The sequence below is a fragment of the Notamacropus eugenii genome, chromosome 2 (assembly GCF_028372415.1).
Source record: "Notamacropus eugenii isolate mMacEug1 chromosome 2, mMacEug1.pri_v2, whole genome shotgun sequence".
Taxonomy (NCBI): domain Eukaryota; kingdom Metazoa; phylum Chordata; class Mammalia; order Diprotodontia; family Macropodidae; genus Notamacropus; species Notamacropus eugenii.
This window is the reverse complement of record NC_092873.1, coordinates 158,862,413-158,889,045: the sequence shown is the minus strand read 5'-3', so window position 1 is coordinate 158,889,045 and position 26,633 is coordinate 158,862,413. Positions and strand designations below refer to the sequence as shown.

Below are 26,633 nucleotides of genomic sequence, written 5' to 3'. Positions count from 1 at the left end.
AGAGTGTTGGTCAGAGGACCTGGGTGCAAATCAGGGCTCTGACAGTGTGTGTTGGGCAAGCCTCATTTGTGAAGTGAGAAAGTTAGAGTAGATGGCCTTTAAGGTTCCTTCCAGTGTTAAATCTATGATCTTGGGCTATGTTTTTTTCCTGTGTTGATTGCTGAGTTAACTTCCATTTATTGTTCATTAATTTCACCGAAGAGGGCCCCTAGTTTTCTGGGACCTGGTGCACTTGGCATAATGTTACTTGGAACCAGCATCATCTGGAGAACTTCACTATTGTAGGGAATGTCTATTCCATAAGGACATTGCCTTGGACATCATCTATCACCGTACACACTTGGCTCATGAGTATAGTCAGTAAACCTGTATTAAACTATGTGCCAAGAAGTGTACTAAGTACCAGGGATATCAATTTAAAGAAAGAACAGCAGTTCCTGCCCTCAAGGAGTCTTCAATCTAATAAGGGAAGACAAAGCCCAAATGGAAGCTGAAAAGCAGAGGTAGGGGCAGAGGTGAGAGCCTGGTGTAGAAGTCAATCAGAAAAATCCTAAAGTGGTGCAACCCGATGAGAAATGAGATGTTTGATTGGAACTCTCTCAATAAATGGAAGTTTGTAGTTCATGGCTCCACCCTTCAATTAGAGAGGCAAAGGGGAGTGAGGAGATAGATCTTATAGGATGATGAGATTATCCCAATAATGAACTTGATAAGGCATAGGAGAGAAAAATCAGAGAAGTCCCAGAAATAGTATACAGCTGGGTGATAAATGAGTATATCTCCTTAAATTTTTTTGCCTTATTAATGATAGAAGGATTCTTTGAACAAAGTAGTTTCCATAGTTGCAATAAGGAGTTTTATGTATTTTGAACGTATGTACCTATTTCATTATGTCAAATCATACATTATTTTGCCTTTTTTTGTTAGAGTGAGTTCTTGTATTCTTTGTATCTTTCCAACACTTATATTTCTGTGAAGATAAGAAAAAATTGATGCCATTCACTGATAGCCCCCTCTTCTCTCCTCCACATCTCATACCATTCAGTTGCCTTCAACTACTATCCTTTTCACTCCTGTCTTACATGAAGAGGAGGTGGTCTTCTTGCCAAGGCAAACAAGTGATCCATTACATCGAATCTTTCCCAGCAGATTGGCCCTTCTAATCATCCCTATTTTCTCACTTATCTTTAATTCCCCCCATTTTGTTCTTCCTCACTACCCACAGACACACCCATGTCTGCCCCATCCTCAAAACCACCCTGACTGGGTCTGTGTTAACCCATTAGCTATTGTTCTACATTTCTTCCCTTTTGCTGGAAAATTCCTTGAGAAGTTTGTCCACAATAGGTGCTTCCATTTGCTTTCTTCTCTTTTAAATTTCCTGAGGCTGGTTTCTGATTTCATCATTCAACTGAAACTACTCTCTCCAAAGTTATCAGCAATCACTTCCTTCTTAATCTCTCTTCAGCCTTTAACATTGTCAGTCATCCTCTTTTCCTTAATTTTTCCACCTCTCTATGTTTCCATGGCACATTTCTTTCTTGGTTTTTCTCTTTACTTGTCTGGTTGCTCCTTGGTCTCCTTTGTTGAATCTTCAGGTCTGAAGATCTAGAGAAGAGCGAGGGAGACTTGGGCTTATTTGAGGGTAATAGGGAAGGAACTAATAAATAGAGGGAGAGATTGAAGATTACAGGATGTGATGATTTGGAGTCAGTCTGCTGGAGAAGATGGAAGGGATTGAAGATAAATGTAGATGTTTGCTGTGGCAAGAAAAGGGCCACCCCATTATCAGAGACTGGGGGAAAGGAAGAGAAAGTAAGAGGTAATGAAAAGAGATTTTGAGATGAAGGAGCTCACAGAAAACAGCCTGTTTTCTCATGAAAGTACGAGGCGAGGAAGAAAGAAAAAATTTGGAACAGCTTCTGTGGGGGGTGAGATAGAGTAATTGTTTAGGGAGGAATAAAAATATTTCATTCCTGCAATATAGGACCACTTGAGATTCAATAACATAAATTGATAGTGTACTCAGTTTGATTCTATGACTTCATCCAGTTCTGTTTGCATGTGAATTAGGCAAAATTAGGATCTGCACATTCAAGGAATTTAGATTATAATGGGCAAGATAACTTGCAAAAAATTGTACATACTAAATATATATGGTGTAAATGAAATGTAATCTTAGAGGGAAGGTACTAGCAATCAGAGCAGGAGGGGAAGAGACTAGGGAAGGCTTCCTGTAAAAGGTACAATTTGAACTAAATCTTGAAGGAAGCCAGGAGGTAGAGGTGAGGGGGCAGGGCATTTCTGGCATAGGAGACAATCAGGGAAAGGGCATAGAATCTGGAGCTGGAGTATTATATGTGAAGAACAACATGAGGCCACTGTTGTGGGCTTGTCAAGTACATGGAGGGGAATAAGATGTAAGATTAGAAAGGTAAGAATAGGTCAGGTTGTGAACGTCTGTAAAAGCCAAAGAGACAATTTTATGTTTGGTCCTAAAGGTAATAAAGAATAAATTATTGTAAATAGGGGTAGTTAATATGATCAGATTTGTGCTTTAGGAAAATCACTTTACCAGCTGAATGGAGGAAATATTGAAGTATGAAGAGACTTGATGCAGGAAAATCTATAGGAAAGCTATTGGAATTGTCAAGGCAAGAGGTGATAAGGGCTTATGTCAGGGTGGTGATTGTGTGAATAGAGAAAAGGGACATATTCAAGCAGTGTTGTTACAGTCAAAACAATTAAAATCGACAGTAGATTGGACATTTGAAGTCAGAGGGAGTGAGCAGTCAAGGGGGGTTAATGGGAAGATGGTGACATCATTGACAACAGCATATACAACTTTGGAGGAAAGGAAGGTTTGAAGGAAGAGATTTTGAGTTCTAGTTTGGTCATGTTGAGTTTAAAATATCTGTGAAACATCCAGTTTAAGTTATCTAAGACACAGTAATATGAGACTGGAAGTCAGTTGACCTGACAGTCATCTGCATGGAGATAACTGAATCCATGGGATTAAATCAATAACCAAGATTATATAGAGAGAGGAGAGAAGATAAGAGGGCCAAGTTAGTTGATAAACATTTATTAAGCACCTGCTCTGTGCCACTAGGCACTATGCTAAGTGCTTGAGTATACAGAGGAAGGCAAAAGATAGTTCTTGCTCTCAAAGGGACTCATGATCTAATGGGGCAAGACAACAATAGAAGGAGGGAGGATTGAGGGGTACAGATGAGGGGTGAGTTCTAGGGTTGATGTGACCTCGTAGGCAGATGAGGTTCCTAGGGGGTATGGTGAAGTCCAGAGGATTGCAGCCAAGAGGGAGATGAAAAGATGACTGCTTTGGATGCCCTACTTAAATAGAGGATCTCCAGTCAGAGGGAGGATTATCCCTGGGGAAGAGGGGTTGTGAGAAAGTGCGAATTCCAGGGTTGATGTAATCTGGGAGGAAAAGCCTTAAGAGACATCCTTGATTAGTGGGTTTGATCTGGATGAAGAATTAGTAAAGGAGGCTGAGAAGGAGTGGCCAGATTGGTACAAGGAAAACCAAGAGAGAGCACTGTCATGAAAACTTAGAAAGCCAAGAGTATCCAGAACAGTATTTGATGGATACTATTGAAGATTGCATGGCAGTAAAGGATGGGGATTAAGATAAGGCCATTAGATTTAGCAATTTAAAGATCTTTGGTAACTTTGGAGAGAGCAGTTTCAATTGAATGAAGGTCTGAAGATAGAGATTCAGTGTGAAGGTGAATTGGTTCATGGTAGAGTCGAGAATATGAAGGGTAAAAAGTTAAGTTGGAGGAAGAGTTATAGCCTGAGAAAATACTGTTGGGTAGGAGGATTGCAGCTTATGATGACACATTCACCAAAACTTTAATAAGTGTCTATTCATGTACCAGCCACTGTGCTAAGTGGTGGGGATACAAAAAAATGCAAAAGAAAGTGCTGACCTTCAGTGAACTTCAATCTAATGGGAGACACAGCATGCCAACAAATCTATTCAAAACTGTATATACGATAAATAGGGAATAACTAAAAGAGCCAAGGCACTAGAATTAAGGGGGTTTCCAGTAAAAGATAAGATTTTAGTTGGGACTTCAAAGAGATCAGGGAGGACAGTAGGAATAGTGTTGAAGGGAGAGTATTCTAGGCTTTGGGGACAGCCAGATAAAATGTTTAGAGCTGAGAGATGAGTCTTGCTTGTGGAACATTTAGGAGGCCAGTGTCTCTGGATCAAAAAGTACGTGTTAGGGAGTAAAGTGGGAAAAGACTGGAAAGGTAGGAAGTGGCTAGGTTATGAAGAGATTTGAATGCCAAACAAAGAATTTTATATTCAAACCTGGAGTCACCCACTAGAATCTGTTGAGTATGGCAGTAACATGATTGGGCCTGTACTTTAGGAAAGTCTCTTCAGTGGCTGAACAGAGGATAGATTGGAGTGGGGAGAGACTTGAGGCAGTTAGTGCTTCCAGAAGGCTGTTGCAGGAGTCCAGGTATGAGGTGGTGAGGGCTTGCACTGGTATGGTAGAATTGTCAGAGGAGAGAGGGGAGCATGTTTGAGAGATCTTACAAAGGTGAAATCAACAGGCCTTGGCAGCAGTTTGGAATTGGGTGGGGAGGGGGGAGATAGTGAGTAGTTGAGGATGACTCCTAATTTTGTGAGCATGAGGGATTGGGGGGATAGAGTTGCCTTCTACAGTAATAGGGAAGGTAGAAGTGGGGGGAAGGTTTGGTGGAAAGATAATGAGTTCTGTTTCAAATATTGAGTTGAAGATGTCTGCTGGTCATCCAGTTCAGTATATCTGAAAGGCACTTGGAGATGTGAGACTGGAAGTCAGTAGAGAGTTTGGGGCAGGATAGGTAGAATGAGAATATGAGAAACTGGATGTTTAACTTAGTAGAAGACTTAGTAGGAGATATGATAACTATCTTCAAGAAGTTGAAGGTCTCTCACAAGGAGGAGAGATTAGGTTTGTTTTCTTTGGCCTTAGCAGAATCAGAGGCAGTGAGGGACAGTTAGACTTAGTGTCAGGAAGAGCTTCCTGACAATGCAGTCCAAGGATGGAATGCGCTACCCCAACAGGTTCTAGGTTCCTTTTCCTTAGAACAAAGCCTGGATGACCATTTGTTGGGTATGTTTGTAGTAGAAATTTCTTTTATATTGGGTACAAGTTGAACTAGATGGTCACTAGAGTCCCTTCCATTTCTCAGATTCTCTGATGAAGGAAGAATGAGTTAGTGTGGAGTGAGGCATAGAAAGAGATGAAATGGTCAGAGAGAGGTATCTCAAACTTCAGGAATCTGAGGGTGGAACAGTTTATGGTGATGGGGATTTCTAAGTTATACTTCTTCCAAAGGTGCTTGAGATAGATTTTTGGTGCAGGCCATGAAAACTTAGATTTTTTAAATTTGCAGGCCAAGTTACTCAAGGGATCTCTAAGTATGAGGCTAAGTGTTGGGGTGGAGAAGACTGTATGGTAGCTGTGTTCCAGGGGCTGTAGCTGACAATAGAAATGATCTTGATGGGGAGATGTATCTTTCTATCTCTCTTTTTCTTTCTCTCTCTCTGTATATATGCGTGTACTTCTATCTGTGTGTATGTGTGTACATACACACATATGTGCACGCATGCACACACACACACTCCTTTTGACCTGTTGTGTCACTGGGGGCACTTGAGAACATGGTCAAAGATGAAGTGTCTGATGTTAAAGTATGAGAAGAAGAGCTCCAAGATGAAAGGCCAGAAGAATTGGGAGCTGGGAGAGTAGGGGGAGCCTAATACCCAGTGGTATGCTTAGCAGAAACTCAGAAATATAGTGTCAAAAATCTTGATAGTGCTATTTATACGGATAGAATGGTTTGACTACAATTTCCATTTTGATCAATTTTTAATTTACTGATTATTTAACTGTTCCCACTCTGATTGTGAATGTGGAATTCAAAATCCAAAATCACCAGAAAATGACATTTTGGATTCTTCTGATAACTCTTATCAATTAAATTTCATAATATTGTTTCTTAGCCTATGGTTAATGGAATGTATGAATTAAAATTTCATTGAATTATGGAGGTTCTATTTTTATTATGGTAAGGATACATTTATAAGTATAAACTGTAATGCCTTATGGCTTATAAAACTCTCCTCAAAACATAGTGGAAAAATTATCATCTTCATTTTATGGATGAGAAAACAGACCTAGTCACTCAGTGTCAGAGCTTGAACTTATCCACAGATACTTTGTACTTTGCCATTTAAATGATGATGAATCAACCATAACTATTATTTATCCAGATTTACCTTTTATCTTTGTGTGGAGTTATTCTCTGAACTTGTACCTTTTTGTTAGCACAAAATTTAGATGAGGATTTTTAAGCTCATCACTTCAACTAAAAATTTCGTGCAATCATCTTTTTGAAAAGTTTTGTTAATGTTTAACGTATTTTGTGCCTTTTCTATTTTGCCAATATACTTTCCTTCCCATCCTCATCCCACCACTGTACCTTTCTTTGTAGCAAGCAAAAATAGTTAAAGAAAACCAGCTTACCTCAGCTGCTCTGCATTGGTTTATGCAAGTGTTTTCATATTTCTTTGAATTTCACAATTTTGTGAAATTTGTGAATAGCACAGTACTATCCCATTGCATTCATAAACCAGTTTATTCTCCAGATGGGGCATCCACTTTTTTTTTCCTATTTTTTAGTGACCACAAAAAGTGCTGCTATCAGTATTTTCATACAGATGATTTTTCTTTCCATCTTTGCCTCCTTGGGATATTTGCCTAGTGATTGGATCAGCGACATTAGATGTTACCAACAACTTAGTAAATTTCTTTACATAATTTGAAATTGTTTTCCAGAAAGTTTGAACCAATTCATAACTTCACCAGTAGTGTTTTAGTGTGCTTAACTTCCATAGTCATTCCAATATTGACAGTTTTCATCTTTTGAAAATTTGCTGGATGTGAAGCAAAACCCCCATTTTTAAAAAATTTCTTTATTTTTAGTTTTCAACATTCACTTCCATAAGATTTTTAAGTATCAAATTTTTTCCCCATCTTTCCCCTTTCCCCACCCCAAGATGGCACATATTTGATATAGGCTCTATGTATATTTTCATATTGAACCCATTTTCACATTAGTTATGTTGTAAAGGAGAGTTAGAACCAAGGGGAGAAATCACGAGATAGAAGAAACAAATGAAAAAAGAAAAAGAAAAAAAGAAAGAAAAGAAAGAAGAAAAAGAGCAAATAATATGCTTCAATCTGCATTGACTCCATGGTTCTTTTTCTGAATGTGGACAGCATTTCCCATCATGAATCCTTTGGAATTGTCTTCAGTCCTTGCAGTGCTAAGAAGAGATAAGTCTATAAGTGTTAGTCATTGCACACTCTGGCTGTTACTGTGGTTCTGGTTCTGGTTCTGTTCACTTCACTCAGCATCAGTTCATTTAAATTTTTCCAGGTTTTTTGAAGTCTGCCTACTCTTCATTTCTTATAGCACAGTAGCATTCTATTATATTCATAAACCACAACTTGTTCAGCCATTCCCTGACCGATGGGCATCCCTTCAATTTCTAATTCTTTGTCACCACAAAAAGAGATGCTATAAATATACTTTGTATATGTGGGTCCATTTCCCATTTGTGTGATCTCTTTGGGATACAAACCTAGAAGTGGTATTGCTGGCTCAAAATTTTATACACAGTTTTATAGCCCATTTGGGCATAGTTCCGAATTTCTCTTCAGAATGATTAGATTACAACTCCACCAGCAATGCATTAGTGTCAGTATTTATCATTTTCCTGTTTTGTCAAATGGCAAAAGTACAAAGTATCCGTGGATAAGTTCAAGCGCTGACACTGAGTGACTAGGTCTGTTTTCTCATTCATAAAATGAAGATGATAATTTTTCCACTATTCACTTCCAACACTGTTTTGAGGAAGGAGTTTTAAACCATAAAGCATTATGGTTTATACTTATAAATATGTCCTTGCCATAATAAAAATAGCGAGTCTGAGAGGTGTGATGTGGTACCTCAGAGTGATTTTGTTTTGCATTTCTCTAATCAATAGTGATTTAGAGCATTTTTTCATATAACTATAGATAGCTTTAATTTCTACATCTGAAAACTTCCTTTTCATATTCTTTGATCATTTATCAATTGGGGAAAGACATATTCTTGACTCAGTTCTCTATCTGTTTTAGAAATGAGACCTTTATCAGAGACACCCAATGTTGTTTTAATTTACCCTTTCCTTCATATTAATGGTTCAAAGAACTTTTTTTCACAAAGCTATTATTAACTTGCATTTGTTTTTTGGAAACTCTTGTTTCATATACTTTTGTAGTCATCTTTAGATTTTGAAAGTCAATAATTTAGTTTCCTTCTTGGAAAATATTAGAATTTTTATTGTGTTTTAGATGGTATGCAATTAATTGCCTGTACATTAAAGTAGCTGTTTTAAAACCTTTGTTGATTCATTTTAGATATTGTTTTAAACAAATTTTGTTGACATTTTTTGTTTCTATATCACCTTCATTTAAAAATCTCTCTTTCCTCCCCATCCACCATTTTTTGTAACAAAAAAGAAAAAAAAGCTGTTTAGCAAAAATAATGAACATATCAACTCAGACTGACAGTAATTTTAGTGTATCATATCCATAGTTGCCCAGCTCTGTAAAAATGGAAACAGGATTTTCTTTTTGTTTTTCCCCAAATTTAATTTCCTCAAATAAGTTTCCTCAAATTTATTATTTGTTTTCAATTTTCAACAATCATTTCCATCAGTTCCAGATTTTCTCTCTACTGCCTTCTTCCTCAAGACAGCATGCAATCTTATATGGGTTCTATATACATACATTCCTGTTAAACATATTTTCACGTTAGTCATGTTGCATAGAAGAATTAAAACGAATGGGGGAAAGAAACCATGAAGAAAGCAAAACATAACAAATGAGGAAATAGTTTGCTTCATTCTGTATTCTGACTCCATAGTTCTTTCTCTGAATGTTGATGACATTTTGCATCATGAGTCCTTGGAAATGTTTTAGATCCTTGCATTTCTGTGAAGGGCTAAGTCTATCAAAAACAGTCCTTGAATACTGTGGCTATTACTGTGTATATGTTCTCCTGACTTCTCTCACTTCACTCGGCATCGGTTCATAGAAGCCTTTTCAGGTTTTTCTGAAGTTATTCTCTTCATCCCTTCTTATAGTACAGTAGCATTCCATTATATTCATATACTACAACTTGTTCAGGCATCCCCTTGATTTCCAGTTCTTGGCCACCACAAAAAGAGCTCCTAGAAATATTTTTGTACATGTGAGTCCTTTTCCAATTTTTATAATCTCTTTGGGATACAGCCCTAGAAGTGGTATTGCTGGGTCAAAGGGTATACACATTTTTGTAGCCTTTTGGGCATGGTTCTATATTGCTCTCCAGAATGGTTGAATCAGCTCACAGCTCCACTAACAATGAATTAATGTTCCAACTTGCCCACATCTTTTCCAACATTTATCATTTTCCTGTTTTGTCATGTTAGCCAGTCTGATAGGTATGATGTGGTACCTCAGAGTTGTTTTGATTTGCATTTCTCTAATCAATAGTAATTTAGAGCATTTTTTCATATGACTATAGATAGCTTTAATTTCTTCCTCTGAAAACTGCCTATTCATATCTTTTGGCCATTTATCCACTGAGAGATGGCTTGTGTTCTTTTTTTTTAAACTTATTCTTCTTTCTTTATTTTTTAAGTATATAATTTGTTTATTTTTCAGTTCTCAACATTGACTTCCACAAGAATTTGAATTCAAAATTTTCTCCCATCTCTCTCTATCCCCCACCCCAGGACAGCATGCACCCCATCCACCCCTTCCTCCAGTCTGTCCTCCCCTCTATTTTACCCCCTTCTTCCATTCTGTTTTACTCCTCCCTTCTGTTTTACTGTAGGGAAAAATTGCCTGTATATCTTATTTTCCAGTTGCATGCTAAAACAATTTTTAACATTCATTATTAAAAGCTTTGAGTTCTATGTTCTCTCCTTTCCTCCCTCCCCACCCACCCTCATCGAAAAAACAAGCAGTTCAATATAGATCATACATGTGTAACAATGCAAAACACTTCCATAATAGTTATGTTGTGAAAGACTAACCACCTTTCCCGCTGTCCAATCCTGCCCTCCATTTATTCCATTCTCTTCATTCTATCCCTGACTTACCACAAGAATGGTTGCTTCTGATTATCCCTTTCTCCAATTTGCTGTCCCTTCTGTTATCTTCCCTCTCCTATCCCCTTCCCCTTTGCCTTCCTGCAGGGTAAAATAGGTTTCCATATTCAATTGAGTGTGTGTTATTCTCTCCTTAAGCCAAAGCCTATGAGAGTAAGGTTCACTCATTTCCTTTTATCTCCCTCTTCTTCCCCTCCATTGTTAAAGCTCTTTCTTGCCTCTTTTATATGAGATGATTTGCTACATTCTAGCTCTCCATTTCTCACTCTTAGTACATTCCACTGAACAGTAAATTTTATTTTTTAGGTATTCTCACTTTATATTCAGCTCACCTTGTGCTCTCTCTATGTGTATATATATATATGTGTGTGTGTGTGTGTGTGTGTGTGTGTGTGTATATATGTATGTATTATGTATACATACATATACATGTACATGTATATGTATATATACACCCTTGTACATAAACATACCTACACATATATAATATACACATGCATACGTACTCATATACACCTACGTGTGTGTGTGTGTGTGTGTGTGTGTATTCCTTCCAACTATCTTAATCTTGAAAAAAGTCTCATGAGTTACAAATAACATCTTTCCATTTAGGAATGTAAACAGTTCAACTTTAATGAGTGCCTTAAGGCTTCTCTTTCCTGTTTACTTTTTCATGTTTCTTTTGATTCTTGTATTTGAAAGTCCAATTTTCTGTTCAACTCTGGTCTTTTCAACTGAGATGCTTGGAAGTCCTCTATTTCATTGAAATTCCGTTTTTTTTCTCCAGAAGTATTATACTCAGTTTTGCTGGGTAGATGATTCTTGATTTTAATCCTACCTCTTTTGACCTCTGGAATATCATATTCCAAGCCCTTTGATCCGTTAGTGTAGAAGCTGCTAAATCTTGTGTTATCCTGATTGTAATTCCACAATACTTGAATTGTTTCTTTCTAGCTGCTTGTAACACTTTCTTTCTCCTTGACCCTGGGATGTCTGGAATTTGGCTGCAATATTCCTAGGAATATTCCTTTTGGGATCTCTTTCAGGAGATGATCAGTGAATTCTTTCCATTTCTATTTTATCCTCTGGTTCTAGAATATCAGGGCAGTTTTCTTTGATAATTTCTTGGAAGATGATGTCCAGGCTCTTTTTTTGATCATGGTTTTTAGGTAGACCAATAATTTTTAAATTAGCTTTCCTGAATCTGTTTTCCAGGTCAGTTGTTTTTCCAGTGAGATATTTCACCTTGTCTTCTATTTTTTCCTTTTGTTTTATAATTTTTGGTTTCTTATAAAGTCATTAGCTTCCATCTGCTTTATTCTAATTTTTAAAGAACTATTTTCTTCAATGAGCTTTTGGATCTCCTTTTCCATTTGACCAGTTCTGCTTTTTAAAGCATTTTTTTCCTTGTTGGCTTTTTGAACCTCTTTTGCCATTTGGATTAGTCTGTTTTTAAAAGTCTTATTTTCTTCAGCATTTTTTTTTTTTGAGTCTCCTTTAACAAGCTGTTGACTTGCTTTTCATGATTTTCTTGCATCGCTCTTATTTCTCTTCCACCTCTCAAAATCCTTTTTGGGCTCTTCAGTGACCTGAGACCATTGCATTTTCTTTTGGAGGCTTTGGATGTAGAAGCCTTGACCTTGCTGTCTTTCTCTAATGGTATGCTTTGCTCCTCTTCATCCTCATCAGATGGAAGAAAGTACCTTTTCACCAAGAAAGTAACCTTCCATAGTCTTACTATTTTCCCCCTTTTTGGGCATTTCCCAACCAGTTACTTCTGAGTCCTTTGTCAAGTGGACTTGACAAAGTCCTAGGCTTTGTCCACCCTACAAATAAGTACCCTAGGCTTCAGAGGTTTTGTGCAGCTATTCAATGAGATATGTGTAGGGACCTGTAAGTTCTCAGTTCTTCCAAGGTGGCACAATCAAGGAAGAGGAGTTTACTTCTCTCCTGGCCTTCACTCTGGTGTGTGAGCAACCAAAGGCACTCTTTTCTGCCTTGGAACTGAGAGTAGGATTCCCTCTCTGCAGCCGCCACTAGCTCTGCCACATCAGCCTTCCTCTTAACCCCAGGACCACCACTCAAGATTGAGACCTAGATCAGGTGCTCGATTATTGCAGGGTCTTTAGGCTGAGAGTTCCAAAAGGTGCTGCCACAGTGCTGCCTGTGCCATGGCTCTGATGATGGGGCTGGGGCCATACCTCACTCCCCTGTCATCCAGGTGAAAGAGCTTTTTTAATGACCTTTGAAGCTGTCTTTGGTGTTTGTGGGTTGAGAAATCTGGGAACCTCAGCAGCTTTATGTGGTTCTGTGCCCTGAAGCCTGCTCCACTTCTGTCTGTGCCAGCATGGTCCATGCTGGGCTTTGCTCTGCTCCAGGCCTGGTGCAATAGACCTTTCCTGTCAGCCTTCCAGGCTGTCATAGGCTGGAAATTTGTCATTTTGTGGCTTCTGCTACTCTAGAATTTGTTTAGAGTCATTTTCTACAGGTATTTTATGGGTTCTTGGGGGAGAGCTGGCGCGTGCATCTGTCCTTCTACTTTGCTATCTTGGCTCCACCACTGAATGACTTGTATTCCTTTAAATTTGACTCAGTTCTCTATATATTTTAGAAATGAGACCTTTATCATAGATACTGGTTGTGAAAATTCCCAGTTTTCTGCTTCCCTCCTAATCTTGGTTACGTTGGCTTTGTGTGTGTAAAAACTTTTCACTTTGGTATAATCAAAGTTATCCATTTTGCATTTCGTAATGTTCCCTTCCTCTTTTTTTGGTCATAAGTTCCTTCATCCTCCATAAATCTGACAGATAAACTATTCCTTGCTCCCTTAGTTTGTTTATAGTATTAGCCTTTATACCTAGATTGTGTACCTAGTTGGACTTTATTCTGTTATACAGTGTCAAGTTTATGCCCAGTTTCCTCCACACTCTTTTCCAGTTTTCCCATCAATTTTTGTCACGCAGTGAGTTCTTTCCCCAGAAGCTGGGTTGCTTGGGTTTATCAAACAGAGACTGCTATAGTCATTAATACTGTGTCTTGCGTACTTAACCTGTTCCACTGATCTACTCTCTTTCTTAGCCAGTGCCAAGTGGTTTTGATGATTGCTGCTTTATAACATATTTAAGATCTGGGATGGCTAGGCCATCTTTCTTAGTGTCTCTTTTCATTATATCCTGGAGCTTTTATTCTTACAGATGAATTTTGATATTATTTTTCCTGTGGAAGATGGATTTTTTAAACTCTTCTCTGGGGTCTCCTTTGGTTATTATTATTACAGTCTATTAGCCTATTTTTCTTTGTTCTTTTTACATTGTTGTCATTGTGTATATTGTTTTTCTAGTTCTGCTTCATTTCTCTTTAATTCATATAACTTCCCATGCTTCTCTGAAGTTTTTCTGTTCATCATTTCCTATAACACACCAAAAGTTCATTACATTCATGTTCACTGTTTGATTATTCCTCTGTTGATAGGCATTATTTTGTTTCCAGTTGATTTTTATTAGTCATTGATTCTTAAATCAGTGCACAGGATAAATATTTAGCAAACTTTTTCTTTGTTTTTAACTTCTATATAGTACAGTTGGTTTAAGTGTGCCAGTTCTGTCATCTGTTTCAAATCTTGGGAAGGCAAATCAAATTATCTGACTACATTTCTGATCTTAGGAATTCTTAAGTTACTCAGCATTTGTTGTAAATATTTTTACACCAAAATGATCTAATTTCACTTTAATTGATACATTTTTCTTGATCTTTAATGTGTGTAAAATACTAGTTGTTAGCATGCAACATATTTAGAGTTTGAAGGAGTGAAGTATTGTGGAATCAGAATTTGAACTTTTTGTATGCGAGTACTTTTTATTTGTCAGGGGAACTGGCTGAGGCTGCTTAACCTAATACTGATTTTTATCTCTCTTTATAGTAAAAAATGCAGAATTTTTACAACAAGCTGCTTTGGAAGAATATGGGCCAGAACTTCATGTGGCTTTGAGAAGTCGAAGAGATGAGTTACACTATTTGAGGAAACTTACTGAATTACTTTTCCCTTATATTTTGCCCCCTAAAGCAACAGACTGCAGGTATAAATATTTTGGAAGTTGTCGTAAATGTATGTGCCCTGCCACAATGTCTATTGCTATTCCTGATCGTAGTAGTCATAGACTACAGTTGGAGATTGGCCTAAACTTCAAAGAGTTTTTAGTTGAAAAAAGAAAGCATCAGGTCTTAAGAATAAATTTAGGTGTTAGCCCTGAATGATATTTGCCTTAAGAAATCAAAGATAAAGTTAATGATTAAAATGAATGTCAGTGTTGTTAAGGTAAAAATTTTTCGTTATCTTTTGTTAGTTCTTTTTAGAAAATTCAAGCTGGTGGGTCAAATAGGCAGAAACTCTTTAAGCAACCCTGTTGGCACTTTGTTACTAGAATTGTGAAGCACTGTAAAAGGTCATCTAGTTTTACCTCCCTATGTTCTGGTAGGATTGTCTTTAAAATATCCCAGAGATATCACTGTCTACCTTCTATTAAGAATCTACATGGGAGATTCTACAATTTGTTTTTGTAATGAGATTTCTTAGGTAAAAAGTACTTTTTCATACTTAACTTATTTCTTACTATGAAAATAATTTTCTGTTAAATTTTCATTTCTAGCAAATAGTGGTCCTAAATTGTGTCACAATTATGTAACTATTCTTTTCTTTTTTTTTCCTCCAGATCCTTGACTTTACTTATAAGAGAAATCCTGTCTGGTTCTGTTTTTCTTCCTTCCTTGGATTTCCTAGCTGATCCAGTAAGATTGAAGCACTAGAACTATATAAAAAGTTTATTCCCTGTGTCAGAGTAACTATTTTTTGCACATCTTCAAAGAATGAGAGACCTGTACTGTAACTCTTCAGGAAATTGCCTCTCTGTGGCCACTGTCTCATTTGTTTTTCTGTTGGATTCACATAGGAACTTTCATAATTTGGGAAAAGTCTTCTAGAATTATGGGCACAATACAATGAAGAAATTATTTTCAGCTTGTTTTTTTTTGTCACGGCAACCTGTGTTTATTATTTTCCCTTAGGATACTGTGAATCATTTACTTATCATCTTCATCGATGACAGTCCAGTGAGTATTGACCACTTCAGAAAGCATTTCAAATTGTATTGCATTTTGTTTCATATCAACCAAATGGAATAAAGATATTACTGAACTGGTTCATTCTCGTTTTTTTTAACAGCCTGAAAAAGCAACAGAACCTGCTTCGTCTTTGGTTCCTTTCTTGCAGAAATTTGCAGAGCCTAGAAATAAAAAGCCTTCTGTAAGTGGGGAAAGTATTTTTATTTACAACAGATTATTTTATTACTCTTAATTTAAAGAAAAATTACAAAATATTTGTCCAATATTTGACTCTCTAATGCCTTGTTTCAAGGTCCTGAAGTTAGAATTAAAGGAGATTAGAGAACAGCAAGATCTTTTGTTTCGCTTCATGAATTTTCTGAAACAAGAAGGAGCAGTGCATGTGTTACAGTTTTGTCTGACCGTGGGTGAGGCTTACTTTTGTGTTTACCGAATATGAATTTTAACTTAAAACAATTGCTTTTGAACATGCAGGCCAGATCTTGTTGCACTATTACATCATATTTAGCTGTTCAAGGTAGCACACATACGGAATTCCACATAGTAGGCAGATTGAGGCTGGTAGATTTCTTGAGCTTGTATATTCTGAAGTGCTGTTGGCTATCTCAGTTGGCTGTCTGTGCTAAGTTTGACATTAGTATAGCCCCCAGGAGCACAGGCCACCAGATTTTGTCAAGAGGAGCAAACTAGCTGAAGTCAGAAATGTAGTAGTCAGAAAATGTAGTAGATCAAAGCTCTCATGGCTATCAGCAGTGAGATTGGTCCTGTGAGTGACACTTGTGTTTCCTGACTAAAAGAGATAGGAATTACTGTTCTTTAATTAAAAAAGTAAAAACATCCCGAACTATTATTTTGTTTTTTGTCCTTGCTCTTTAACCATTACTCTTTTTTCTATCCTGTCTATAACTTCACTAGTTCTCAAAAAGCCTAGTTTTTAAAATTTAATTCAGATTTGAGAAACTTTGAGTTAGTGTTGAGAAGATCCTACTCCTTTTTTGGTCGTGTAATGGTTTTTACAATTTTCTTTGGAAATAAATGCTGAGTTTTTAAAATTGCTATTTGTTATTTGAGTAAATTAAATTAATTTCTTATTTGTTTGTTGCTGTTCAGTCATTTCAGTCGTGTCCAACTCTTTATGACCCCATTTGGTGTTTTCTTGGCAAAGATACTGGAATGGTTTGCCATATCTTTCTCTAGCTCATTTTACAGATGAGGAAACTGAGGCAAACAGGGTTTAGTGACTTGTTCAGAGTTACACAGTTAGTAAGTATCTGAGGCCAGATTTGAAGTCAGGAAGATAGGTTTTTCTGATTCCAGCCTGACACTCTATCCACTGCAACACCTAGCTGCCCAGTTGGCAATATTTTGAAGAAACCATACTTTATATTCTTTGAGAAAAGTGTTAGGCTCGTGTTTTTTCATTATGCCATTTAAATTGTGGGTGCAAAATTGTGCAGTTTATACTATTTCCTAAATATTTGGACATTTGTTTTCAAGTATACAAGATATTTGGATGGTCAGCCTGATTTTTGTGTCTTCATTCAGGTGTTTTATCATTATGTAGACAAAGTCAAAATCAGATCAATAGTCATAGTTAAGACTTTTTTGTAATGTGCTTAAAAAATGTTATTTGTTAAATAAGGTGATCTCTTTTTCTCTGCCTTTTCCTAATATGCCAGAGGAATTCAATGACAGAATTTTGAGACCAGAGTTATCAAATGATGAAATGATGTCCCTTCATGAAGAGGTGAAGAAAATATATAAAACCTATTGTTTGGATGAAAGTATTGACAAAATTAGATTTGATCCTTTTATTGTGGAAGAGATTCAAAGAAGTAAGTCTTGGGTAATGACAGTATATAGAGTTTTGTAATTGTCAGGGCTTTTTCAACATCCTTATCTCTTTGGGTGGATATGGTATCTACAATATTTAACCTGTTAAGAAACTGGGTAAGAAATTATGCAAAATCAACTTGGTTAGTTCCACCTGGTGCTAAGACCAGAGCCCAGCTCTTCTCCTGTACATTACTTTTTCTGATAAACTAAATGTACATTTAAATTTCTGTAAAAACCTTCACTTGATCCATCTAGGTATCTTCCTATATCTCTTCTCTTTAAAGGCTAGACTTGAGAAAGCACTCTGCAATGAGCTCTCATACATCCTCTCCTCTCACTCTTCTCTGCAGACACTCTACAATTTGGCTCCCACCTTCATCATTTAAATGAAACTGTTCTTTATAGTTTTCATAGTCTCTTAATTGACAAATCTAATGTACTTTTCTCACTTTTAATCCTCCTTGACCACTTCTCAACAGTCAGAATGGTTGATCATTTTCTCTTTTGGGATGCCCTCTCTTCTCTAGGCATTTTTGATATTGTTTCCTCCTGATTCAGTTCCTGTCTGCCCCATTTCTTCTCTCCCCATTTGTGGTTCTTCATACAGGTCATTCCCACCAACCATTGGCATCTCCAGAGACTCTGTCCTGGGGCTCTCCCTTCTTTTGTTTTTTTTTTTTTTCCTCTATACTGTTGTTTTGGGGGTCTCTCCAGATGTCTTCTGTTCAGTTAGCATCTCTGTGCAGATGATTCCCAGATCTAAATATCCAGCCCTAGCCCCCTCCTGAGCCATTTCCATCTACCTTTTGGACATCTCAAATTAGATGTCTTATAATCATCTCGAATTCAACATATCTAAAGCAGAACTCATCTTTCTTCCCCAAACCTCCTCTTTTCCAAACATTGCTCTTACTGTGGAGGGCACCATTATCTTACTAGTCACCCAGACACAGTCTCCATGTCATTCTCAATTCCTTAGTCTCTCTTACCCCCAGTGTCTAGTCCTTTACCAAATCTTGCCATATCTGTCTTGATAGCATCATTTGGGTATGTTATCTTATTTTCATTCACATAGTCACAACTCTTTTTAAGACCCTCATTCTCTCTCATCTGGACTACTGAAATAGCCTTTTAACTGGGCTCTCTGCCTCAAACCTTTTCCCCACTCGAGTCTATCCTCCTCTCAACTGCTCAGGTGATTTTTCTAAAACATGGGTTTGACCATGTCACCACCACCCAGTTCAGTGAGCTCCAGTGGCTCTCTGTTATCTCTGGGACCAAATACAAAGCCCTCTGTTTGACATGTAGGGCTCTTCATAACTGGATCCCTTCCTGCCTTGTCAGTCTTTTTGTGTCTTACTGCCTTCTATGTATTCTTTGAGTCAGAGACACTGGCTTCCATGCTGTTTCTTGAACACAACATTTCAGCTCCATCTCTGTGCCTTTGCCCTGGAATGTCGTCCTCCATGTCTGGAATTGTCTGCTTTCTCATATCCTCTTCTTAATTTCCCAGACATCCTCCAAGATTCAGTTTTCTTTTCACTTTGTGCAGGAGACTTGTCCTCTTCCATTCAGCTACTAATATCTTCCTCTTTGCTTTCTCTCTCTATATCTTATGTGTACCTCAGTTATTTACATGTTGTCTCCATCATTAGAATATATATTCCTTTAAGGCAGGAACAGTTTTGGGTTGATTTTTTTTTTTTGGCCTTTTTTGGTATCCCCATCACTTACAAAACCCATAGTATACCTAGCATATACTAAGTATTTCATAAATTTCTTATTGAATGACTTGACTTGTTGAGGCATAAACCATAATGTTATTTGTATAAAGTGTAGCTTGTAGTATTTTTGTGTTATCTTTCATTATCATGGACTTAAGGAATAAGTAAATTTTGTACTGTTCTACATTTATTTTTCTATTTTTTTCTAGTTGCTGATGGCGTCTATATAGATGTTGTGAAACTTCAAACTATGAGATGCTTATTTGAAGCATATGAGCATGTTCTTTCCCTTCTAGAGAATGTATTTACTCCAATGTTCTGTCACAGTGATGAGGTAAGTTGGGAGTGAACTTGGTGTAGAGGTTTTTTTAATAGCAAGCTTGTTAGACCTAGCCTTCAATTATTCAACCACTTTTTATATGCAGCTGCATACAAGGTTGGTAGAGAAAGTAGAACAGATGTTGTATGAAAAAAAGTATAAGGAAGTGAATTTTTTAATGTAAGACTAACCTGTTGCTAGCATTACACATTGACTATAAAATGGTACAAAAGAAAAGTATGTTTTTTTCCCCAAATGAGATGATTAGCAGACATTGGTAGTTAATGGCAAGTGGAGGGTATAAATTAAGGCCGGATCTGTCACATAAGATGGGATTGAAACATTAATTTCATCTGATTTTGTGTGTCTTTTGTAGATGACTATGCAACATAGCAACACCTGGGAAACTGTTCTTATTGTAAAATGTCTTTCAGGAATTATAGAATTTCAGAGCACAGAGGGACACTACTGTGAAAATTATGTTAGGTTAGATTTTTATTTTTCTCCAAATAGTTATCTTACTCAGATATCACTATATCATGTAGATGTTTGTTTGGATCTTTGCTGTTATTTTTATGGGAATATTCTCCACTGGTATTATCATCTTCACACATCTTTTTCTCTTCAAGTTTTAAAAAATACATATTTTATTTGTCTTAATAAGCTCAAATCTGCATTCTTACCCTCCAACCTCTCACCGTAATTGAGAAAACAAGGAAAACTAAACCAATTATAGATATGTTTACTTGGTCCAACCAGCTTTCCACATTGTCATGTCCAAAAAAACAACTTTGTCTCATTCTGAATGTGTCATTTATTCTTTCTGAGTTCTTCATTTTTTCCATCAGGGAAGTGTGTAGCATACTACATCAATCCACTGGACTTGTGGATGGTCATTACACTGATAGGAGTTCAGCACAATCATATTCCATTACATTTAAGTACCTTAACTTGTTCATTGATTCCTCAATTTGTAGACATATTTTCAGATTCCCATTCTTTACCACCTCAAAAAAAGCCATAAGTATTTTTATATATCCTTAGAGTTTCTTTGTTTAAGAATAATCCTTTCCTTAATCTACCTTTCCTCTAATTTCCTCTCCTCTTCTTTTATTTCCTGCCCCTTCCTATTTCCTTGTTTAGTAAAATGTGTGTCTATATTCAGCTGTGTCTATGAGTGTGTTTGTGTATATGTTCTTTCTCCTTTTTACCTGTTCAAATGAGATGAGGTTCAAGTGTCAGTTGCTACCCCATCCCCTCCTCCTTGTGGATGTGGATGTTTACTTCTTCAGCCTAATAATGTGAGATAATTTTCTCTAACTTTCCTTTTCCTTCTTAGCTCCTTCTCCATCTTGACCCTCTTCTTCCTTTCTTCATTCTTTCCTTAAGATCATCAAGATACAACAGAACACTTTCATCTTTGTCTAATTGGATTCCATCTCTGAATCCTGATAATGATAATTTTTCTGGGTTTATTCTTGTCTATAACACATTATCTTTTGCCCTCTGTAATGTTGTATTCCAAGTTCTCTGCTTCTTTATATGAGTAGCTGCTAAATCATGGTTGATCCCAACTATGGCTCCTTGGTACTTGAATTCTTTCTTTCTGGCTGCTTGTTGTACTTTTCCTTTGACCTGTAAACTAGATTTCGGTTGTGATGTTTCCAGGAGTTTTCATTTGAAGATTTCTTTCAATACCTAACTGGTAGATCATTTTTTTTCTTCTGCTTTGCCCTATGCTTCTAAGAGATCTGGGCAAATTTCTTTTAAGATTTATTGAAATAAGATGTGTTGCTCCCTTTTTTGGTCATGACATTCAGAAAGTCTAGTTATTCTTAAAATTTTTTTCTCTTTATTTTGTTTTTCAGTTAAGTTGTTACTGCTTTGAAATATCTTAGATTTTTTTTCTAGATGAATGAATGAAATAACATTTATTAAATGCCCACTGTGTGTCAAGTATTGTGTTAAGTTGTTGTTGAGTTGTTTTCAGTTGCTTTTGACTCTTTGTGACTGCATTTGGGGTTTTCTTGTCAAAGATACTGGATTGGTTTGTCATTTCCTTCTCCATCTTATTTTACAGATGAAACTGAGACAGATAGGATTAAGTGACTTGCCCTGGGTGACACTGCTAGTAAGTATGTGAGGCTGGATTTGAACTCAGGTCTTCCCGACTGCAGGCCTGGCATTCTGTGCACTACCACTTTGCTGCTCTACTGCATTAAGTTCTAAAATAGAAAAATTGAGACAATTCCCCTGTTTCAAGGAGCTCATATTCTAATTGAAGGAGATAACACGTAAAAGAAAGTTAGTCTCAGGGCAGATGGAAAAGCCCAGAAATCTTAAGGGTACACCAGCAAGTTGAATCATGAGGCCCAGGGGACCTTAGGTTACTTACATCATTAGGGTCTAGAGATCTGGAAGATATAGAGGTACAACCAATTGTTAGCTTTGGAGGACCTTATGACACAGTGACAGGGAAGGTGGTAAGGTCTGATGAGCTTCCATTTCACCAGAAAGAATAGAATGACCCATAATGTGTATATAGCCCAGTAGCTCAAAAGGATTCTGAGAAGCCTGGAGTTAGGAATAAAGAAATGGTGAAAGGGCACCTTCCTGGTGATGGACCTTTCTGTTTCCTGGCTGTCCCAGATGGGTTGCCAGAGGAGGGAGTCACAAGGGAAGGAAAGAGGGGAAAGAGGCAACTCCAGTGACAGTGAGTCTTTATATCTCCTGAACTTCTAGTATGGGTTCTCTGAGGTCATATCTAGCTCTAGATCTGTAATCCTGATTTTCTTCTTTGAGTTATTATGAAAGTTGATCCCTGAGTGCCTTCATAATGATGTTACTTTCAGATTTCTTCTGTACATATTTGGTCAGTTTCATGTGTTCTTCCTGACTCATGTTAAATACTCGTGCAAATTTTTCTAAATTCTAAGGTTGATGCCAAAGTGAAAATTCCATTATTGTCAGTGATAAGACTAGCAATATTTGGCAAATGGTTTTCGTTTTGAGTCTCTCTGCTTGTGTCCTTGAAGGGGTTTCCATATTACATATCAGGTTAGCCTGAACATTTGAGAATTGACTCAAGCTCTGGCCCACGGGTGGGGAACCTGTGGCTTCAAGGCCACATATAGCCCTCTAGGTCCTCAAGTGTGGCCCTTTGACTGAATCCAAACTTCGTAGAACAAATTCCCTTAAAACTTGGACTCAGTTGAAAGGCTGCACCCAAAGACCTAGAAGGCCACATGTGGTCTTGAGGCTGCAGGTTCCCCATCCCTGCTCTAGCCCATAGTGATCCACTCCTCCCTACCCTACCTTTGCCACCTGGGTGGTCAGGGTCATAATTATACTGCTTATTGGTCTGTTGAGTAGGCAGCAGACCAGAAAAGTGTATGGTGACCCTTTGTTTTTGATTTGAGGAGTCGCTCTCTTCTTTACCATGAGGATTAGGGATTGGGGGAAGGAATCATGCTTTATAGCTGATGTTTTTGATCTGGCTGCCTTGGTTATTGGTACTTGGGTCAAGCGGTGGATTGCTTTTGAAGATATGAATTGCTGTTGTCCACGACATTAGTAGACGTTGGGCAGCTTGAGTCTGCTATCACCACTCAGTTAACCAGGGTAGTTACGAGCCTGGATGCTGTGGGACAGTTCTGTGATTGAGTTTATTTTGTCCCAAGGTAGATGGCTTGAAGGGGCAACTACATGGTGCAGTGGAGAAAGTATTGGGCCAAAGTCAGGAAGACCCAAGTTCAAATGTGGCCTCAGACACTTGTTAGCTTTCTGACCTGGTGCAGGTAACTTAACCCTTTTTGCTTCAGTTTCCTCATCTGTGAAATGAGCTGAAGAAGGAAATGGCAAAGCACTCCAGTTCTCTGCCAGGAAAACTCAACAACAAGGATGACCTGAAACCTAGTTGTTCTAGCTTTTACACAGTGATTATTACGTTAAGAGGCACACTATATAGCTTGACAGGGGAGCTTTTGAGACCTTATGCAAACATTCTTGATGAATTGCTTTTATTGTGGGCTACATTTACTTCAGACTATGTTTTTAGTAAAGTAATTGTTTTTCTGAATACTCAGGCTCCAAATCATCCATTGCATCAGATGTGGAAACCTCTAGGGCGACTGGACTTCTGGTTTCATCTCCATATTTTCTTGGATACATCTGATATCTCATACCAGATCTTCTGAGGGCTTAACTGCTTTTTGTTGTTTTATACAGTGTTGCTGCATATAATCTACCCTTCTTCCTCTTCTGTCATGTTTTACAAATAATTTCATGTTATAAACTGGTATTGATTTTTAGCTTTCATGGCCAAAAATTCATCATTGTCTAAATATCTTAAGATAGTTGGGTTGATCTTGAAGTCTTTCTAGTTCCTTAGAACCTAGTGCTTGTTTTCTTTTGGTATAATTCTTGAAAGCCTAAGATCATCTCATTTCCCTGAGATGTTCCCTGAGAACTAGCTCTTATCTTGTAGGAACAGTATTTTTGTGAAGGATTTTGAATTTGGCTGATGTAGATAACCTTATTGGGCTGTGAAAAGCATTGATTTAAAGTAAATATGAAGTAATATCAAAGAATGGCACAGTGGATAGAGCATTGGGCCTGAACTCAGAAAGTCCTGAGTTAAAATTCCACCTCAAACACTTACTAGCTGTGTCACCCTGGGCAAGTCACATAACTTCTGTTTGCTTCAGTTTCCTCAAATCTAAAATGGGAATAATAAATAATAGCACCTACCTTGCAGGCTGTTGTGAAGATCAAATAACATTATTTGTAAAAAAGTGTTTAAGCACAGTGCCTGGCACATAGTAGATTCCATATTAATGCATATTCTCTTCTCTTTCCTTCTCCTTTTTCTTTCCAGTATTTCAGACAGCTTTTAAGAGGAGCAGAGTCACCAACACGAAATTCAAAATTCAACAGGTATGCATACTGGACAATTTCAACGGCTAATTATTGTTATAAAAGATACTCATTGAGTGTTGGCACTATGAGCCCCTTAGTTAGACTGATATATATTAAGTACACATATGGCCTTGCAACATGAGTGGACTAGAACAATTTAGATGTTGAATTATGGTACCATAGAACACTTAATCACTTCAGAACACTAAAGATGCAGCAATTGAGGAAAAAGATGTGTTTAGCTTTTTAAGCCTAAGATTAATATTTGAGCTCTTGATTACACCCATCCTATTGGAAACCATGCATAACCGCAGTAAATCTAATTGTTGGCATTATTGCTGATCTTGTTCCATAATAGATATCTTTACAGGGTGCTTTCCAGTCATAAAAATGAACTAATTTTTCTCCCTTTCCCCATATACCACCTGGGTTGAAATTTAACCCACAAAGAATAATCAAAAGAAGGCCTCAGGGAGAGAAGAGCTTGTTTACTTCACAAACTGAGTTATTTACTTTATTATTTTATATTTATATATAACATATACTTAACACATACATATGTATGTATGTGTATTACCTTATAATTTTAAGGCCATATGGTGGATTACAAAATGAAATTACTTAGGCAGTCTATAAAAGGAACAAACTGAGAACCAAATCTATATAGAGAATGTGTTAATAAATTCTGCATTTTACCTGGAGCACTGAATAGATTTGAAATGGTTCATGTCTTACACAGTACACTTGGCAGAATAAATGAACATGTAGTGAATTTTCCAGGAATTGGAAAATACCTCTGCCAGAGTAGGTACTTAATAAATGTTGAAGCTAAAATATCATGTAGGTTTTAAAAAAAATGTTACACTTTCTTCTCAGTTGTCAATGTGTCAGGCAACTTATGTTCCCAAATTGGAGTAAAATTTATAATTAACTTAGAATGATTCTAAATATAATAAATTTTCAAAAATTTTTCTTTGTGAAAACCTAAAACTGATAGATCCAGGCCCACTTCATCGAACCATGTTACCATGTGTTCCTATTGATTTTATGACATTATTCCTAAGGATTTTTCCTTATATAAATATATGTATTCCTGATTAATTTTTAAAATTTTCTTAGTTTTTGAATTGGAGCTTGCTTATTTCTAGACTTTCCTTCTCACCTTTCCATGTGTGATTTCACATGTCTGTTATTGCAGAGGTAGCCTAAGTTTGGATGATTTTCGGTAAGTTTTGAGCCAGCATGTAATTTAAAAAAAATATATTGCCTGTTTAATGCCACAAACTGCACCTTGCTCCAAATGACAATAAAGATACTACTGTGCCTGCTGCCTTTACATCAGCTAATTGGGAATTTCATTTTTAAATGAACTATCATATTTTAGTCTTCCTTTTAGGAAATAGCATATTATATATAATTAATAAATTAAATTTTTTCAGATATGTTGGATCATAGATTTTTGATTCCTTGATTTTATTTATTTGCTTTTATTTATTTCTCTTCCAAGTAGGACCTGGGAATCCAGAAAAAATTTGATATTTTAAATTTTAGTTCATTGATATGATTTAATTTTTGTATTATTGTATATCATTGTGAAAAAAGATGATAGATGATTCTTATATAGTACAGAATTATGCAAACTGCAAAGTATAGTGTGTCACTATTCTTAATAAACATTTTATTTAGAAAATCTCGAATTCCATTGCAAATAGCATTCACATTTGTGGTGTAGAAATTGTCTTGCTTATGATATTCTTGAATCTTAAAACCATTCAGAATAAACCAGAATAAGAACTCTGGAATTTTTACTTTGATAGTTCCCATAAAACTATCAGATTTTTGTACCCCTTTTACTTATAGAGTATCTGTAATTCCATTTGTTTTTAACAGAAAATAATATTTTGCTTTACATTTCAAATGAGAAATGTATATAGTCACATATCACCTACAGTTTTTGAAATCATGAGTCATTTATTTATTGTCAATATATTTATATTAGTACAGTAAATTGTTATCTTGTTCTTAGAGGACTTCAATATTAGCATATAATTATGTATTTTAAATGCGTATTTCCCAAATCCAAATATGATTTTTTGTTTGGGGTTCTGCTGTAAGGGCAGTAATACATGGTAAGCATGAGTTTAAGAGCTGGCTAAAATGTATGTTTATGGATGCTGAAATGTAACAATAATGAATAACTGAAGGCAAACAGTTGCTTTTATGCTTACTTTTTTGTTGCTTTGGGGCTACATCTATTTTTTAAAGTTTGCAAACCCTTGTATTCAAGCTTTTTCGCTAAATGTTGTTGTTAACTTTTATCCTCTAACAATTTATTTGGACATTTTTTTATTTCTGATATGTGGATATAAAATAAGATCCATCTCCTCCATTGTGTCTCTTTGAATATTTAGAAGATTTTAAAAGTTGAGTACTATTTTAGTATTTAATTGTTAAAATGAATTAACAATTCTTTTCTGTCAAGTTTAAG

General features: G+C 36.6%; 1 protein-coding gene across 11 annotated transcripts in view; it reads left to right on the top strand.

Moving 5' to 3' along the window:
• SNX14 (sorting nexin 14) overlaps positions 1-26,633 on the top strand; it is a 114,193-nt gene that overhangs the window by 33,957 nt on the left and 53,603 nt on the right. For 3 of the 11 annotated variants that reach the window (XM_072642738.1, XM_072642734.1, XM_072642742.1), the window contains 10 exons: positions 14,151-14,307; positions 14,941-15,016; positions 15,293-15,337; positions 15,450-15,530; positions 15,642-15,756; positions 17,029-17,184; positions 19,119-19,243; positions 21,309-21,359; positions 24,105-24,163; positions 25,344-25,370. In XM_072642738.1, the coding sequence (XP_072498839.1) occupies positions 14,151-14,307; positions 14,941-15,016; positions 15,293-15,337; positions 15,450-15,530; positions 15,642-15,756; positions 17,029-17,184; positions 19,119-19,243; positions 21,309-21,359; positions 24,105-24,163; positions 25,344-25,370 (892 nt within the window). The remainder of the gene's footprint in view (positions 1-14,150; positions 14,308-14,940; positions 15,017-15,292; positions 15,338-15,449; positions 15,531-15,641; positions 15,757-17,028; positions 17,185-19,118; positions 19,244-21,308; positions 21,360-24,104; positions 24,164-25,343; positions 25,371-26,633) is intronic. The other 8 variants (XM_072642740.1, XM_072642736.1, XM_072642743.1 and 5 more) reach the window with 3 other exon arrangements.